Here is a 17,439-nt window from a genome sequence, read left to right as displayed (position 1 = left end):
GGGGGCAAGTCTCAAATGAATGCACATGTAAAGTAAGAGAGAGCATGACTGTGAGAGCGTGTGTGTGCACATGCATACGCATCTATCCCCGGGCACGGGGTTGGCAGCTGGGGGTTGCTGGTTCCCTCTGCTGTAACCCACCTGCCGAGGGACGCTGGTACAGCGAGCGCTGGAGCTGTGTGAGTTCATGACTTACGTGTTTGTCATCGGAAGAATAGAACAAAACACAACAATGCAGCTCTGTAGTCCTAAAAATTAATTGGATTTCTGTGAAAATAGAGGAAAATTGCTCATTGTCGAGACAGTGTCAGGAGGAAGAGTGGCAGAGTTATTGACTGGCCTCAATTTGTGGAGGCAGGAATGAGAAGTAGCAATACTTACATCAGCTTCATAAGAAGACTAGCTCTGTGGAGGGACTAATATTATTTTTTTTACTTTGTTTAATTCCCCTTGGTGGTCTGATCCTTCCCCCCCCCCCCCCCCCCCCCCCCCATAGGAAGAAGAGAGGAAATAAGGCATATTTAGACTGGGGAGGGGAAAAACAGCCAGGAAAAATTCTATGTGGGTAAGCCGCTCCCTCCCACCCCATTCTCATCTGTTTTATTTTAAACATCTTTCTGTTCAGTCATCGCCACTTGTCATAATCGTGACTGCTGATCTTCATCCTTGTCATCATGTGCTGCTGAGCTGCTGAGAAGTGACTTACACCTGCCCCTAGCAGAGCCACGCCACAGCCGGTGTGGCTCCCTGGAGAGGCTGGGAAGAACTAGTGAAGGCAAGGGCGAGGATCAGAAGGTGGGGCAGAAGTTACGGCTGTAGCTTCTGGGCTGTCTCTAGACACTGGAACTAACTGGCCAGCTGTATATGGCATGTGACGGGGGGATGTGTGCACACTTTGGGTTTGTTTGGGGTTTTTTTTTTGGGGGGGGGGTAGGAGGTAGGGTTTTGGTGTTGGGTGGTGTTGTCCCCCAATTTATGATCCTGAGCAGTGTGAAAAGCTGAGAAAGAAGGGCGGGGGGGGGGGTGGGGGGGTGAGTGTAATGTAAAAAGACCCTTTAAAGCCTGGTGCCTTTCCTTCTTACCCTGATGAGTGAACAGCAAAACTGGTCCACTTTTGGGGTAGTTGGGCAGACTCACAAAGGTCAGAGTAGCAGCTACAGCTGGTTGGCAGCTGCTGCAGCTCACAGTTCTGAGCTGATCAGTTCAGATTCCTGGGAAATGAGGGTTTTATGCTGTTGCTTTCCTCCTTATGTCTGTGTTTGTAAGCAGCCATACAATGGACTTCAGTCTCCTCGTCGCTGGGAATATTTTTCCGAAGTGGAAGGGACCAAGACGCGAATGCCCGAATGGCTTAGTGTGACCCACTTCTGCTGCTCCCAGCTGGGTTCAGTGGCAGCTGCCAAGTGTGGGTGCAGCTCTGCAGGGGTGGTGACAGGCAGGAGATGCCCCCCTCTGCTTCCTCCTAGGCTAAGGTAAGCCAAAGCTTGTCCGCACCGGAGTGCACAGCCACGCCTTGGGTTATAACCCAGGCCCCCCAAGAACCAGCCAGCAGTGGGAGCTGAGTAATTTTAATAGTTAATTATAATGCTGTTGTGGCCTGAGCAGAACAAAACAGAAATAATCAGGCTTAAAACGAACCAAAAAAACCCCAAAAGCAACATAGTGTTATTTTAGACTAACAGCACATGTAGCTGAACTAATACTCCTGACGAGCAAGGACACGGCTTTCTCTCCGGGCATCCTGCAGTCCTGTAGGGAAGAAGTGACCTTATTTGCATTTTTCTTGTTGAATTGCTGTCGGGATTTCTGCAGCATGGCAAGAGAAAATTCCTCCAGGAGAACATGGAAATATCACAGCGCTAACGCAATATCCTTCAACTCGGTTCCTTTTCCTCTGCCATCCGCTGCCCCGTGCGCTGCCATCTGCGCAGCCACCCAGCACTAAACGAGGTGTCCGCTTCTCTCCAAGCCAACCCTCTTCCTTTTTCTGACAATAAATTGTGAAAGCAGCAGGCCATGAGTTCAATGCATAATGCCCAAGAACTAAACGTTAAAGATGGTTTATTTTTTCCTCTGTATTTCAAAAGCATCAAAGTTGCTCCTCCCCCCATTTCCAGAACAATCTGTGCTCTTTCCTACACGCTCCTGCCCTTCCTCCCTAGCGGAAGAAGGATCTGCCCTCGCCTTGTGCTTTCGCATTTGAGTGCTCCTTTCTAAGGTCAGCATTTTGAATTTGAAGTCTATGATTTTAGACACTTCTATCAGGAGCGTTTTCAATTCTCATCATGTTCTCTAAATTGCTTAGCCTCTTTCCCAGCGTGACATCCTGCTCCAATTTTACAGCTAGGTAATTAAATTCAGAGCACAGGAGCATTCAGCTCCTCGGCAGCATTGCATAGAGGCAGATGTACGGCAGACTGCTGTGCAGCCCGCTGGACATCATCTCGCACTCCCACGGCGGCCAATACAGAGACCAGTGATGGTTTGTTGACACGTCTCATCTGGCCATTTAGTATAAGGCCACTCTTTCACCAGCACATTGCCTTCAGCCTGGAAATCAGTGACTCCAGGTGCTGCAGTTCACACCCCAGAGTATCAGCGCAAACGCACCTGAACAATGTTTGGTTTAAAATCCAGGCTTTTTTCCCCTGTGGCTCAGAGGTCCTGGCCCACCACCTGCCTCCAGGAGCACCAGAGCAGCAGGAAGCCAGGTAGGGCTCCAAACTGGCACCGTTTCAGCTTCCCCTGTAATGGCTGCACACACCACCTAAATTACAGAAGTAGCATTGTGGATTAATTGTACACATGGCAAGTGTGATACAGCATTTTGATATTTAAAGGATATATTTATATATATATACATGAAACATTTAGAAATTGCTTCATAGAAAATAACATATTGGGTTTGTCCAGTGAAAGACTGCAGAATTCTGAATTTAATGTATAATATAACCTTTATTCTTTTTCCTCTAAACTCTTGGAAACTTACATAACAATCGTGCTTTAATTATGACACCATTTATAGACATTTAAAATGCATCTTAATTTATAAATATTTTACATTTGGTCCATAGAACAGGTTGCAATTTACTAAATAATACTGTACTCTTTTAAACAGGCTCTGTATATATTTTTGAATATGTATATATTACATATATATTTTTATATAGAGATAGATTTGCTTGGTGTTCAGATATTTCCTTATTGCAAAAAGCATATATGATCATACAATAATCTTTTCTTCAGGGCAAGTACTACAAAAAAGATACAGCTATTCACAGTTTACACACAGTAGTTCTACAACACTATTTTGTGCTATGTGATACGTTTGTACAGCTTTTTGCTAAAGAGCAGGTCTGTCAAACATCTGGCATAATTGTTTACAATCAAACATTAAATACTGCATTTTTCTTATAACAACATGGGACATGATTACATTAAACAATAAAGTTGGGATTTTTATCCTTAGTCTAATGAAATTCACAATTATAATGGGTATGTATCATGTATAATGTTTGCGTGGGATGTACGGTTTTCCTCTAAATCCCAAAGACGTACAGGATGTTTGCATTTCAGCTATAGCCGTTTAGGATGTAGCTTAGATCTCGGAATATTTTACAGTTGATCTATGTATGAAACAGCTGAAAATCTACTAAACATACTCTGAGATTTTATGATGTAGTTTGAAATACATGTGTATTTTATATATATTATTTCTACAATAATGTGCTTGACATTCTGAGAATAATACCTTATTGCAAGAACATGTTTGTCACCTTCAGACAAAAACAACGAAAAACCCAATGTTCACAGTTAACATGTTTTTCACGTAGTAGTTCTACATAAATTGTGCTATCTAACATTGTACGTTGCACAAAAATTTGCTGAAAAGCATGTTTCATTGCACAGTTCTGTCACAGTCATTTACAATCAAACACCAACTACTGCACTTTCCGTAATCCTTTGTTTCTGTCGTATAGCTGCCAAACGAGAAATACCATACAGGGCCAGCCGCTGCGTTTGCTGCACAGGGAGGAACGTCCACGAGCCGGGTGGGCTTTCTGCTGTGTGGCAAATGCAGCCGGAGCCCAGAGTGGAGAGCTGTATAGGTTATACTGACATAGCTTTCCTTCGTGCCTTCATCACCACAAATAACACATAAATAAAAATAAAACTGTTTTCAAAGTGCTAATGATCCATATTTTATAATTTGCTTATTAGAAACTGGTGAAGTCCTTTCATGGATTAAAAAGAAGAGTTGTGAATTAAACCCTAAATTAGAATTACAAGGATAAGCTTCAATCTTTAAGCCATTATTTTGGTTTCTATTTTGGTGGCAATGCAATAACAGCAGAATAATAACAGCATAAAAAAGCTCAAGTACTCTGAGCTTGAATTGCAAATACTCTGTATTTCTTTTACTCCTGGGAATCTTTAAGACCTCTTGGATATTACTTCTCATTTTGCTAAAAAAGTTAGAGGTCATATTTTTACCGCTAACGTCTGCGATTCATGTAGCATCGATTCACAAGTGTATGTTCTTTTTATAAGAAATAGTATATATATTTTTAAAGAAATTTACACTCCTGTCTGAACCTTATCCTGAAAGGCAAAGTACAGCCAGCGCTCACAGCCACTCTGTGCTGTATTGCCACCGACAGCCGTGTAATTTAATTTGTACTAGGAACGTTTGTAAAGGCTGTGGCTACTGTCCATTGAAGGGAGTCTTCTCCCTCGCAAATGGCCTCGACTGGAGCAAATTTTAAGGGTAGACTTTTCAAGGGAAATCACTTGGTTACAAAATACTTCATTCTTTTGTACAAAACAATTCCAAACTTAATTTTACTCCTGCAAAGTCAGAAATAACAGTCTTGGGATTCAGCGGTAAGAAATATTGATAAACTACTAAAAATCAGCAGCACAAAACTTCAAATAGTCGTGCTAAAAGGTAGATTAAAAAGGTCTTGGCACATCAATTTACAAATTCCAAGATATGCAACTATTGTTGTGAAAGGATAAAAACATTAACAGTCAGTGGATTGCCAGAGAACACAAAACACCGTCAACATCTGTGCTCACGCAACGGCTGGATCATACCCATGGCGATTCCCTTGTAGTGGAGATGACCTTTTGTCTTTTTTTCTTTTTTTTTTTTTTTTTGCCACTAGAGGTAGGTAATTATATTCTCAGACATAAATTTGTGGTCATATTCAACCATATTTTTTGTTTTTCTGGAGTCGCATTCGTACTTTGACAACACAGAAGTTTAGATGTAGGCTTCTTTGTTTGCAGAGTTGCTCTGCTGGGCCTGGTCTGGCCCGTTTTCAGGATGAGTGATGTCTTCGCTTGGCTGAATCATTACTTGGATGCGCTGTTTAAAGAACAACAATAAAGGCGAGGCAGTCAAAAAACTGTTTCTAAGCTTATATATTTTTTTTTTTCCAAAGGCAATCCTAAACACTTCTGTCTAGGTATTGGAGCCAAAATGAAAAATTCTTTCTCCTAAGGGCCCAAAAAGGCAGTAAGTCACAAATACTAACGCCGGTTTTGGCTGTGTTCTGAAGATGACAGTAGGAGTTGAAAGGCCACCTGCAAAATGGTAGATGCCACCAGGCATTAACAACTGAGCGTGCCTAGGGAAAAGAAACGGGGTAGTGCGGCGTGGGGCGGGTGAGGACAGACTGGGCGGCCAGCCCAGCCCACAGGCCTAGCACAGAGGCTGCAAGTTCGTCGCAGACAGCCGGGACTCAGATGTGATGGTGACCCTCCCCAGGGAGCGGAAGGGACTAGAGAGTATTGGCTACAGCTTCTGGGAGTTTCTACGTCCAAGGATACAACAGGTGAAGTAGACTGGTATTTAAGATCTTTTTATTTCCATTCTGTCTTTTTTAGTCCTTTTGTGTTCTCCACTCATGAAGCTTATCTGCCTAGCTCATTCCTATTGGGAAAGTGAGCCCAGTTTTCATCATCAAAGCCTGTGAGCGGGGCAAGCTCCTCCTGTCATCTGATGATCGTTTGTCAATGCTTTCAAAAATGAGACCCTAATCCACAGCAAGGCTGAGATGAGGAACTTTTCCTGGGCTCTTGTAGAACTCTACCCAAGAAGCAGCCACATTTCATAGCACCAATTCCCCATTTGCACACCAATGTTTCCATAAGACCAAGGGAAAGATACTCAAAAATGTGCAGCTAAGCAGCAGCAGGGGAAACAAACCCCCAAAAACAAAACAGAAATTTTTTTGTAAACTTCTCTGAAGCATCACTGAGTCTCTTAAAATTTGCTGAAGATGAATATTTGGATCAAGAGCTGAGCAATTCATGAGGCATTACTCGTCAATTCGGCTTAAGGTCATCTGTCCCTTTGCAAAGATGGCTCTGTCAGCTGATTTTAGAATATTCCAGAAATTCTGACAAATTCATTGTGACAATCTTTCATTCCCACAGCATAGAGGGCACAGATATACATTTCAATAGTCATGCTGAAGAAGTGCCTGTTATGCACAGAATAAGACTATTGGCTGGAGAGGGAAAAGTGAGGATGCACCCCAATTTAAAAAAAAAAAAAAAAAAAAAGTAGTATGGCAATTGTACGTAATTACTAAACAGCGTACTGGTCAATAACCTTATCAACATTTCACACTCCTTCAGCAGCATTTCTCTAGGGACCTTAAAACGGATTTAAGCCATGCCGTGCCTCTCTCACATGGGAAGCATCACCTCCTCCGAGCAGATGGAATAAGGCAGATGCTAAGAGCACCGGGTAATGAGAAAAAGGCCTCTAATGTTCTTCATGAAGTAACTGTTCATCCAAATCCCTTAAATATAGACTAAAGGGAAGCGCAGCATAATCATAAAATACGCTCCCAAGACTTTACGTGTGCTTTCTCTTGGCTGCAGCAGAACAAGGCGGCCGCTGGAACTTAGGACGGGTGTAATGCAGAACAGGAGCTCACATCTTTGATCACGTTGCAGGGAGATGCTAAATAGGGTCAGTGTGAGCACTCACAGAAACCAAGAGTTAGGTGGGTTTAGTCCTAGGAGTTTGATTCCAGTTCCTTAGAGCATCACCTACCTTGATACATGACAGTATGTCTTGCGTTAATAAGGACAAATTGACATATTTTGTAAACTGTTGCTTTGTCTTCTAGGTCTAAGGAGCTGGAATGCAAAGTGTCTGGAACTGTCAAAGCCCAGAGATAAGGACCGCATTTAATGCGGTGAATTATGTTTAACAGTAGATGGTACAGACACTGTCTTGTCTTTCATCTGTTTGGTACTTGTTTTTATGTTGTTCACCTTGATGCAAAAATAACTGGGCTAAGCAAGTGAGGCCACAGGAAATATACAGTAGGAAATAGTTGCCCAGCAGTCTTTTATCAGTGTGCGCAGGTCTCGCAAGGCAAAATCACGCAGTCAGAAAATAGAGAGACTTACCTGTTTTAAGGAGCCTTTCAGGGTTAGGAACATATACGCCATATAGCCTGGTATCAGCACCATAGAAGACAAAGCCATGAACCAGCCAACCCCTTGGCCCCATTTTGGGAAAACGTAACTTCCCATCGTGAGAGGAGTCATTTGGACAGCACTGAAGATAAATACTCCCTGCAAAACACAGCAGAAAAGAAGATTTGGATGAGATTTCTGGAGAGTTCTGTGTTCAAGAGCTTTTCTGGATCGACTTGGACCTCAAGCCTGCCTTTACATCCCGGCAAGAAGAAAAGGGTTCCTTTGGTCCCTGGGGATGGCTGCTGGGCCCTGGCTTGTAGACGGGGCCACCAGGTCAGTCTGCCAGATGGAGGTTGCGGAGAAGAGGCAAATGACAGCCCACCGCACTGACCGATCCCCTGCTACCTTACGCTCGAGCGCGGGAATGCGAAAATAACTGAACTGTAATTCTGAAATTGTGAAGTTGTTTTGTTTGTCTCTATTGATGTTCTTATTGGAGTAACAGTATCGGTACAGCTGTACTGCACTGATCAGCAACAGACTCCAGGGGCTCTGAACTGACCTCTCTAACATCACCACCTAAGGGTGCTCGGCCCAGATCTTCTGAACAAATGCATCATGGAAAATGAGGGCAGTCAGAATGGAACCGGCAGTTCAGGAAGTGGCTGCAGAGTTGTCTGTATAACAGAACTTATCTTACAAAATTCAAAAACCACTCTGAATTTTTCAATAAGAAGAGATGAAGAGATAGTATCCCAAGAAGCTTCTCACCAAAATTAATCTTAATGTTTCAGGTAAATGCTATATTTTCACATACATGACCCGCATCTCAGACTGTCTGGGTATGCTGGTATGGGGAATCCACGGGTAATAGCAGAGTCCTCAGATAACCTGTGCACAATCAGAGGGAAGGGGGCTACTGGGAAAGAAGGGGGTCCTGGGGAATAACACATGCATGCACATCTGTACTGTACTGTACTGTTGGTCAGCAGCATTTGTGAGTCGCTTTTGTGTTGTTTTCAAACAGATGACCTGCAAACATGGTATTTTTTCCTTTAAGTTCCCAAGGAAGACTCCTATCCTGGCCTAGAACTGCCTGCATCAGGAGGGAAACCTGCTACACTGATGTCACCGTGTAACTGAACCAGCAAAGGAGGGAGCTCATTCTTATCCCAGGTTCAGGCCCTGTGCAGAACACCTTCCCCAAGAGGGGATCGCAGAGAGGCAGATTTTATTAGAACATCATCACCACTTGTGAACTTGCACTGGACAACAAATTCTGTTGAAGACATTACAAGTCAAGACAAATCTGGGAAGTTCTACATATAATGGTAGTCATCTTCCTACTATACCACTAAAATAAGCAAAGTGCATTTTTTATGCCTTCCTGAACACTCATTTTCAGAAAAACGAAAGCCGCCTTCATCTGGGTGGAGATGAAACAAGGAACCCTCAATATAAACACATTTCTGTGCCTCCCTCTAGGGCTCTTTCTTTGCTTTTCTGTGGCTGCCTATGTGGGAATATCAGAGAAATATCTGGGTATGAAGTATTGTGTCAAGTGTCATAGTGTCTACTTCATTACAGTTTTTTATATTGCGTCTGGGCTGACCACATTATGTTAGTAAATTTACATTTCTTTGCTTATTATTTCAAAATGTACTATACGGGCTTCACTGGGTAAAGCTTAGAATTAGGAGAAGACTGTACTGTGGTTTCCAGTGCACAAATCCTTGCAAGGTTTGCCAGCACAAGCGCTGGCAATGTAGCATAAACTAGGTAATATATTCCCCAGAATCCCATGAGGGTAGACCATCAGTTTCTAATGCTGGTCTGTTACCAGAGTAGCGCCTGGGAAGGAATTCAGTTCACAAATGTGGGCATGTTTCTGTATAGGGAAAATGGAGACTCTAGAGAGATTGCTAGATTTTATGTAAAAATACAAGAACTGGTCAAGATTTGTTTCTTACAGTTTTCTATCTCTGCCAGTCACACTCTTGGCTAGTTACCATTTCCAGAGGACTAACACAAATCTTCAAATTGCACAGGGCTTCTTTTCTTAGGACACAGGCTTCCTCTAATGACACTGGGGTTTGACTATTGCCTTCAATGGAACTGCTCAAATCCTTAAAAAAGGAATGAGGTCAGAGTTAATGTGACCCTGTGGGGGTGGAAATGACAGCGCTGTAGTACATAGGCCACCTCGTTTACATCTTTTGAATCATATAATAAAAGTTTGTTCCTTACTGCCACAATGATAGGAGTGAAAAATGACCAGCAGAGTTTCCACCAGATGCAGGGTCTGTATCCCACCATCTCTTGGATGTTGTCATAAAATCTATTAACACCTAAATATAGAAATAAGAAACAGTACAGAAACATATCAGACAATTGATTCAATTGAAAGCTCAGTGGTTTTGAGAGACATTGTCATAAATGATGAGGTATATACTCCAACACAACTTTTCATGTATCTGAATGGGAAAGAAATGTGAAAACTCAGAAGCACCAAGAATCGTTTGTTCTCATTCTTCCACATCACAATTAATTAATTAGCAACCAGCAAACTTCTTCCCATGCAAAGGCTGAGGAAGTCTGTACATCTGAAGGTCAGATGCAATACATTGCCCTTGGTTAATTTCAACTCTAAGTCTTATTAGAATGAGAGCTTTAGAATGATATATTACAAATTAAATTTAAAAATAATACTAATCCATCCTAGTGTTAACCAGCTTCATGCTGTGTGGATATTGCACACCATACACATGCAGAACTGCATACAAAATGGAAGAGCAGCCCTTCTGCTGCTGCCGTTACCTACCAGCACTCCGACACCTTCCAAAAGGTGTGGCTATCATATTCTTTATAACTTTGATTTCTCACTATTTAGCTGGTGTATGTTTCCATTCGCATTTGCTGGATTCACATGCAGTATCTCCCCCCTATAAAATGCTGTTCCATCCTCTTAAGCCCGTTAAAAGACAGCAGAAAGACTCCAGTGATCTAGCTCTGAATCAGTTTTGTAATGTAAGCTGAAGCACCTTCGTAATCGTGGGAGTAGCTCCTTGGACTAGCTAACACAGAACTAGAGTCAAATGCACAAATACTCTCGCAAGAATATGGTACATATTTGTTAATCTGTATACCCAGAGCTTGTTAGTCCAGACTTCTGGCTATTTTAGGGCAATTATGCAAGATACAACTGACCAAGGAGCCTGGCTCTCACTGCAAGATCCTGGAGTGACAGAGTCATTTCTGGAAATAAAACATTACGAAGTCCAAAAGACCTAAGTCATTATGTTGAGAACAGCAGTACCTAACTCCTCTGAATATCCAGGCTTTCCAAGGAGGAGGGAATGGGAAAAAAAGATGGACGTCACCTATTTAGGATTCCTGAAACATTCAGCATCTAATGACTTCCAGGTTTATACACAGGGTGTTTTAGAGAAGCAGGAGTACTTTCCACAGGCCAGCTTTGAGTCCTCAGTGGCATTACATGCCTTATAAAACAAGGCCAGTTTCAGTTCTATCCTCAGCATGTGCACACACAAAAGAACAAATCAGTAGATGAAGTACCCTTATGATGTGCAAAACTTATTGGAAAAAAACCCCATATTGTTTACCATAGCACCAGGATATTGAGATGCACTCAAAGAATACGAGGAACAGGAGACTCATTCCGCTGGCAGAGTAGTAGTCAAAAAGCTTAAACACATAGATTCCACCCTAAAACATGTAAGAAGGAAGTGTTAAAATAAATGGTAAGGACTCCAGTTTCAAGACGGATTAAAATACAAACTACAAACTAACAGTGGTAAATAGGTTATGGTCATATTCATGTAAATTAATTACAGTTAACAGGTTAAAGTCTTACAATGCTTGAGGTCAATACTGACAAAAATTAGATTACTGCTAGAATTCAATTAAACTGGCTTGGTTTCACTTTACTCCTTTTTGTTCAATAATTCAATCATTTCCCTGCAAGCATTTCCAAGCTAGTAGATCACGGGGAGCAACGGAGAACGTCCCTAGCTGCCACTTGTTGGACTGTAGGACAGACCGCAGAGATGCGTATTTTCTTGTCACCTGAACCATGAAGTAGACCTCGCCGCATCCACGGGCTACAGGCATTTCACACTTACACGTTAATGTCTGCTGCCTGAAGTCTTTAGTGTTGATAATGGATCCCTGCCACGTCAATGGTTTGCAATGATTCCTGGTCGGGGCCAGGGGGAGGGGGAAATGAAAGAGATGCTGTATGTCAGACATGAGATCACGTTGTTCTACAGAACTTACCTGAGTAATATTGGAAAGCCCTATCAGATAGGAGACAATGCATACAACGGCAATGAAGATTTCTCTTCGATTGCGCAGCAACTTCGGAAATTCATCCACCAAAGCTGTTATGAATCCTTCCACGGTGCAGAACTGCAAGTAAAGTTAGAAATAAAATACAATAGAATGCATTACAACAGCAGGATTACATTTAGGGGAGGAGCTTTCAGTACTACTCATCACTGGCCTAAGGCTGCATCCATTAAATGATAAATGAAAATTCACTTGACTGCAGTGGAAGCAGTGCTTCTGAATATCCTCGTTTCTGCCTAAAAAGATTTGTGCAAAAACATTTCCAGCTAGAAAAACACTCAAAATTCCAAGTTGTGAACTATAGCATGTTCTTTATGAAGATGAAGGGCTCCTTCTTGTGATAGAAGACAATACACTTACATTTGAGGGCTTTGACCCCCAGCTCCTTCAAACACTTGCACTTCTTTCTGTGATTTACTTACATACATGAAAGCCAACAGACACAAAAAGTGTAATCAGGTCAGCGGTTCAGAGTGAAGCTGAAGGACGCAAGATTGATTCTTATATGTTACAAATCAAACGCTTTTTGTATCCCCAGAAAGGTCAATGCAGCGGTCAGCTTTTTGCTCAGGGTGTGGTCTTCCGAATGGAAAGCATGGCCACACCTCAGATTTTTACTGTTTGTATATATTCAAAACAAATGTTGTCATTATGATGGCTGAAATGATGAAAAGTAGAAGGTATGCAAATTTTTATTACTTTCCAGCAGTGCAATCAGAATTTAACCAACAGTTCCAGTTCCTATAAATTACAGCATATGAAATGTGTCACTGACAGACAGAAAATGAAGAAAGCCTGACAGACGGTAGATACATATTGTTTTAAATAATACTAGACTACCTTCCTCAGCTGCTAGTTGCCTAGAGACAAGTTCTTTCAAGAATATTTTGGACCCAATTAATTTCACAGTAGTTTCCCCCCAGATTGAGCAATGGGTTTTAATGTCAAGCCTGAAGCTTACTGACAAAGAAAGAAATAGAAAACATACATTTTCAGCTTCCATTCACGTTGCAGGATAAAATGCCCTCGTGGGCTTTTTGTATTTTGGTTCACAGGCTGAAGTCAACTTGGATTATCGAAAATAATAGATTTTCTCTACTGAAAGACTAGTACAGTACTAAGCTAGTAATGCTCATAATTCTTTATGTGCTATGAAGAGTGTGCTAATGACTCTCAGGTGCTGGTTTGACCACTTCAGCTGATTGCAATTAGATTAACACACCTGCCTATGACTGGTCACGTGCAAATGACCAAATATTGCAGCAGGAAGAGGGGACTGCCCTGACAAAGTCCTCAAAGAATGCTTTGCAAGATAAGACAGGGTGCTCTCTTTAGTGCTTACTGCTATCTGTATTAAAATTATTACTGATTAGTGAATGCTTTTGTTGGACATCGTCCTTTCTAGCAGGTAAAGTGCTTTTTCTTGTTCTGTGTGCTTTCTTGTTTGTTTCCCAATAAAGGTTTTTTAATAACTGCATTAATTATTTTATTTAATTATTTAATCTAGTCAGTAACTCTGGAGCATATCTTACTTGGATTTGCAAAACCTCTAGGTTGTGCCTTCCCATTAATTTCCAGTTGCCAAATACCATCTGTAACTCTTAGCTAAGGTCTGAACCAATAAAGTCTTGATCCTTACCATTGGGAAGTGATTTCGGAACACACTGTGACACAGAATGTCCTCAGTAACGAGCCTCCTGCCTCCTACATTTGCTCCTGACATTCATATGCTTAAAATGAAATGTTTGCTGCATCTTTTTGCTCCATGTGGTAAGTTCTGAAGTCGTCTTTCAGAAATATTTGTGGCATTTAAACGGTGTAAAGCATATCCCAGTGTCTCCTACATTGATGAACACCGCAAAGGTATTTTTAGTGTTGTGACTGAACACTTAAGTTTTCCAAGAAAGTTCCTTTTGTCTGCAGAATAAATTTTCTGCACGTTTCGTATGTGCTTCCAACAGGTCATGAAAAAGCAAGTGTCTTAGTATCAGTATCCTTGAACCTCTTACTCTGTCCTCTCCTTAGTACCTTCTATTATTTATCCGGTTATTCCAGAAACCACTCCGCACCACTAACAGCTGGCAGTACAGAACACACAGAGAAGCCAACCTTGTACCATGCAGTTGCAGAAAATCTGTCTTCATTATTAATTTTTACACCAGTTTTACCTGACTGTCAATTCCGAGCATAAGCAACATGGAGAAGAACAGTATTGCCCACAAAGGAGAAATTGGTAACTGTGTCACTGCTTCTGGGTAAGCCAGAAATGCCAGTCCAGGGCCTGATAGGAAGAAACAGGAGAGAAAATGTCAATGGGATCAATTGGGTGTTGTGATTATTTGCTCCTGTTGATGCATAGGTTATAGGTTTATTTGAATGACTCAGGGCGGGATGCAGCATCTGACCAAGGATTGCAGCTGTGTCAGTATTCACTGACCAAAAAAACAGTGCACAAATCTTGCTTTTAAAATGAACCAACCTAAACAAACAAAAGAACCCCAAACAACCCCCCCCCCAAACCAACCAAGTGAAATCCTAGATGTGGTTCAGAAGCTGCTCCTGGGAGACACCTTTGTCTAGAAAAGACAGGGAATGCTATCCTTGGCTAGGGTTACATCTTCAGGTACCGATTGGCTTTCTCTCCCTCTCAAGCAGTTACCGATAGCTGTAATCTTCTGCTTTGCACCAAGTAGTTCAGAAGAGAAACAAAAGACAGCTCAGAAATGGAGAAGATGCTTTCCATCATTTACAGTATTCCCTTTGCTATTTTATTCCATTGATTATCTTAAAATAGACATTTTAATAACTGATGTAGTTGCAAACAGGCAAACCTCTTCATTTGTGTTCCTGCTAACTGCTGATGGGGGCATAGCATTGGAAGGGGAATATGAATCTTTCTGAAAACAGGAGGAGCTCATTCTGCTGTCATAGCACAGCTGGAAACCAGCTGATGTCAGCTTAAGAGGGAAACACGCAGCAAACGAAATAATCACAGAAATAAAATTAGTGTGCCTCACCTAACAGGGGTTTCTGGTTTCGCAGTTTTCATTCAAAGCATGCCTGTCTGTGACAACTGCTGGGCCACGAATAGCTTTCAGGCCAGTGAAGCAAACATTGGCATCACACACCCGAATTGTCAAAGTAAATGCAATGTAGGTTTTGAAACAAGATTTGCCAGCAATAGCAGATCTGATTGGAACGCCTTCCAAATGGCAGCAGTAAAAGCAAAATAAACTTAAGATAAATATGTTCTTAATTTTACTCTGTTACACATTCCACCAAAATGCAGCTACAGCTTTTAATAGCATTGTTTTACAAAGCCGTATAAAAGATTGCGAACCAATATGTCTCATGGTGCTAAAATAAAGCATCAGTTTCTGAGCTTGCTAGGGGAAACAGAAGCCTTAATTAAAAGGTCACATTTCCAAATACCCTTTGCAATTACTGGCCACAGGAGGTCATGCGCATCTTTGAAAACTCTGTTATCTTAGGGACCTTAAAATGTATTTAGGAGCTTAATACGATGTAAAAAAATTGTTTTGTTTGCAGGTGTAGTCTTTATATAGTTACATCTGTATCAAAAACATAAATCCAAGAAGCTTATTTCACACACCACTGACTTTCCAGAGCATTTTTTGACAAGTGTATTACATCATAATTTTTTTCTAATTTCTTTGTGTAGTTTACTGAAGATTATTTTTAGGGCTTAAATGCTCTGCTTTCCTAACTAAGGGAATATTTCATCAATGGGATGTGTTTGCTAGTATAACAACACATATTTTGTTCACCAGTGACTTCCAACCAAGCTTTCGGTGATCGGATCCCTCCCTGTGGCCAGAACTGCTAAATGAGTATCTGGTACACCAGCTGGGGCAGGGCAACCATCTGCTCGGCTGCTTTAAGCTTTTTCATCTGGAAGACAGACGAGGAATCGCAAAAAATAGCAGAATCCTTCCATGGACATACAGAATCACAGAATGGTAGGGGTTGGAAGGGACGTCTGTGGGTCATCTAGTCCAACCCTCCTGCCGAAGCAGGGTCACCTACAGTAGGTTGTAGAGGACCTTGTCCAGGCAGGTCTTGAATATCTCCAGAGAAGGAGACTCCACCACCTCCCTGGGCAGCCTGGGCCAGGGCTCCTTCACCCTCAGAGGGAAGAAGTTCTTCCTCATGTTCAGCTGGAGCTTCCTGTGCTTCAGTTTGTGCCCGTTGCCCCTTGTCCTGTTGCTGGGCACCACTGAAAAGAGCTTGGCCCCGTCCTCCTGACACCCACCCTGCAGATATTTGTAAGCATTTATAAGGTCCCCTCTCAGCCTTCTCTTCTTCAGGCTGAACAAGCCCAGCTCCCTCAGCCTCTCCTCATAGGAGAGATGCTCCAGTCCCCTCACCATCCTTGTAGCCCTAATCTTACTGCCCCAAGTAGAATGGCTTTCATAATAAAGGGTCCCGTCAAATTGGCTGGTAGCTGTAGGCCTGAACAGGTGAGGAATGGATTTGCGTCAAAGGACTTAACTTCAACAAACAAACAGTAAAAGGAATTAAAAAAACCTAACTGAATTTGAGAATATAGGCTCCAAAAACATAGTGACCATCGTTCCTCCTTTCAGTTTGGTTTCACGAATTTCAGTAGCAAGAGACTCATAATCTGATGTCACAGCTAAGCACTGAAGCAGCAAACTGTGCCGCCATCTCTAGTAAACGCACTCCTTGTAAGCAGCATTCGTTAGTATTCATTACGTCGGCCCACGCCGCGTCTCTGGCTGCCCACTCTCCACATCAAAGGTCCGAGAGCACCAGGCAGGCAGGCAGTCTACTCGATGTGAAATGATTTCACTAGTGCTGCCTTGAGAGGTCTGAAACACCGCTCTCCCTTTTGTGATCAGTCAGGGCGACTGAAATGAGGAATGTTTGGAGGGAGGGATTTGGAACAATTACAAGAAGCAGTTGGATACAACGTACAAACAAAAAATAACTGGTGCCGCCAAATAGCTTAAAGAAAAATATATTGGATACCTGATGCTGCAACATCTGCAATAGGCCTCTTAGTGACATTAGCCATGAATCCAACAATGGAGAAGATGACAAAGCCAGCAAACATGCTTGTGCATGAGTTTATGCAGCACACGATGATGGAGTCCCTGAAATAAAGGTAAGGCACTTTAAGCAGTAGGCAAAGTAAAGCTGCTGGTCATCAGTATGTTACCCTTTTTTCCTGTGAGAAGATTTCCTGATTTAGGATTTCACAGTCCGGGTTCCATTTCATGCTGGACAAGTCATACTGTTTCTCCCATTAGTGAATGCAGTTATACATCACATTCCTGCTTAGATGTAACATTTAACATTCAGCTTCGGGACTACACTATATTTCAACGGTATTATACACAGAAAGACAGAATCCAGCTCCAGCTGAGACAGGAAAGTGCCACTGTAATACGTGCAGGCATCTGCTTACCTGTAAACATTATTGTGGAAAGGGTTGTAACTTCCAAGGGCAATCAGTGAACCAAGACCCAAACCATAGGAGAAGAAAATCTGTGTGGCAGCATCGAGCCAAACCTGATTGCAGGAAATAATTTTTTTTAAAATCTGTTTCTGCACTTGAGGAGCAGGTCATATGTCTGAAAG

The 17,439-nt window shown here is 42.1% G+C and overlaps 1 protein-coding gene and 1 long non-coding RNA gene across 5 annotated transcripts in view; one reads left to right on the top strand and one right to left on the bottom strand.

The window, feature by feature from the left end:
• The window catches only part of LOC142362720 (uncharacterized), a 135,913-nt gene extending 126,209 nt beyond the window's left edge, over positions 1–9,704 (top strand). For 2 of the 4 annotated variants that reach the window (XR_012765244.1, XR_012765245.1), the window contains 3 exons: positions 626–795; positions 1,270–8,240; positions 8,474–9,704. This is a non-coding gene — a long non-coding RNA (uncharacterized LOC142362720). The remainder of the gene's footprint in view (positions 1–625; positions 796–1,269; positions 8,241–8,473) is intronic. The other 2 variants (XR_012765246.1, XR_012765247.1) reach the window with 2 other exon arrangements.
• SLC6A1 (solute carrier family 6 member 1) overlaps positions 2,936–17,439 on the bottom strand; it is a 64,335-nt gene continuing 49,831 nt past the window's right edge. Inside the window, exons 8-15 of the mRNA XM_075432755.1 lie at positions 17,267–17,370; positions 16,828–16,952; positions 13,983–14,095; positions 11,743–11,874; positions 11,070–11,172; positions 9,694–9,794; positions 7,435–7,602; positions 2,936–5,371 (exon numbers count right to left, since the gene is read on the bottom strand). Coding sequence (XP_075288870.1) covers positions 5,267–5,371; positions 7,435–7,602; positions 9,694–9,794; positions 11,070–11,172; positions 11,743–11,874; positions 13,983–14,095; positions 16,828–16,952; positions 17,267–17,370 — 951 coding nt within the window. The 3' untranslated portion in view covers positions 2,936–5,266. The remainder of the gene's footprint in view (positions 5,372–7,434; positions 7,603–9,693; positions 9,795–11,069; positions 11,173–11,742; positions 11,875–13,982; positions 14,096–16,827; positions 16,953–17,266; positions 17,371–17,439) is intronic.

The sequence above is a fragment of the Opisthocomus hoazin genome, chromosome 11 (assembly GCF_030867145.1).
Source record: "Opisthocomus hoazin isolate bOpiHoa1 chromosome 11, bOpiHoa1.hap1, whole genome shotgun sequence".
NCBI lineage: Eukaryota > Metazoa > Chordata > Aves > Opisthocomiformes > Opisthocomidae > Opisthocomus > Opisthocomus hoazin.
Note: the sequence above shows the minus strand (reverse complement) of the source record. Positions and strands in the feature narration are given on the sequence as shown.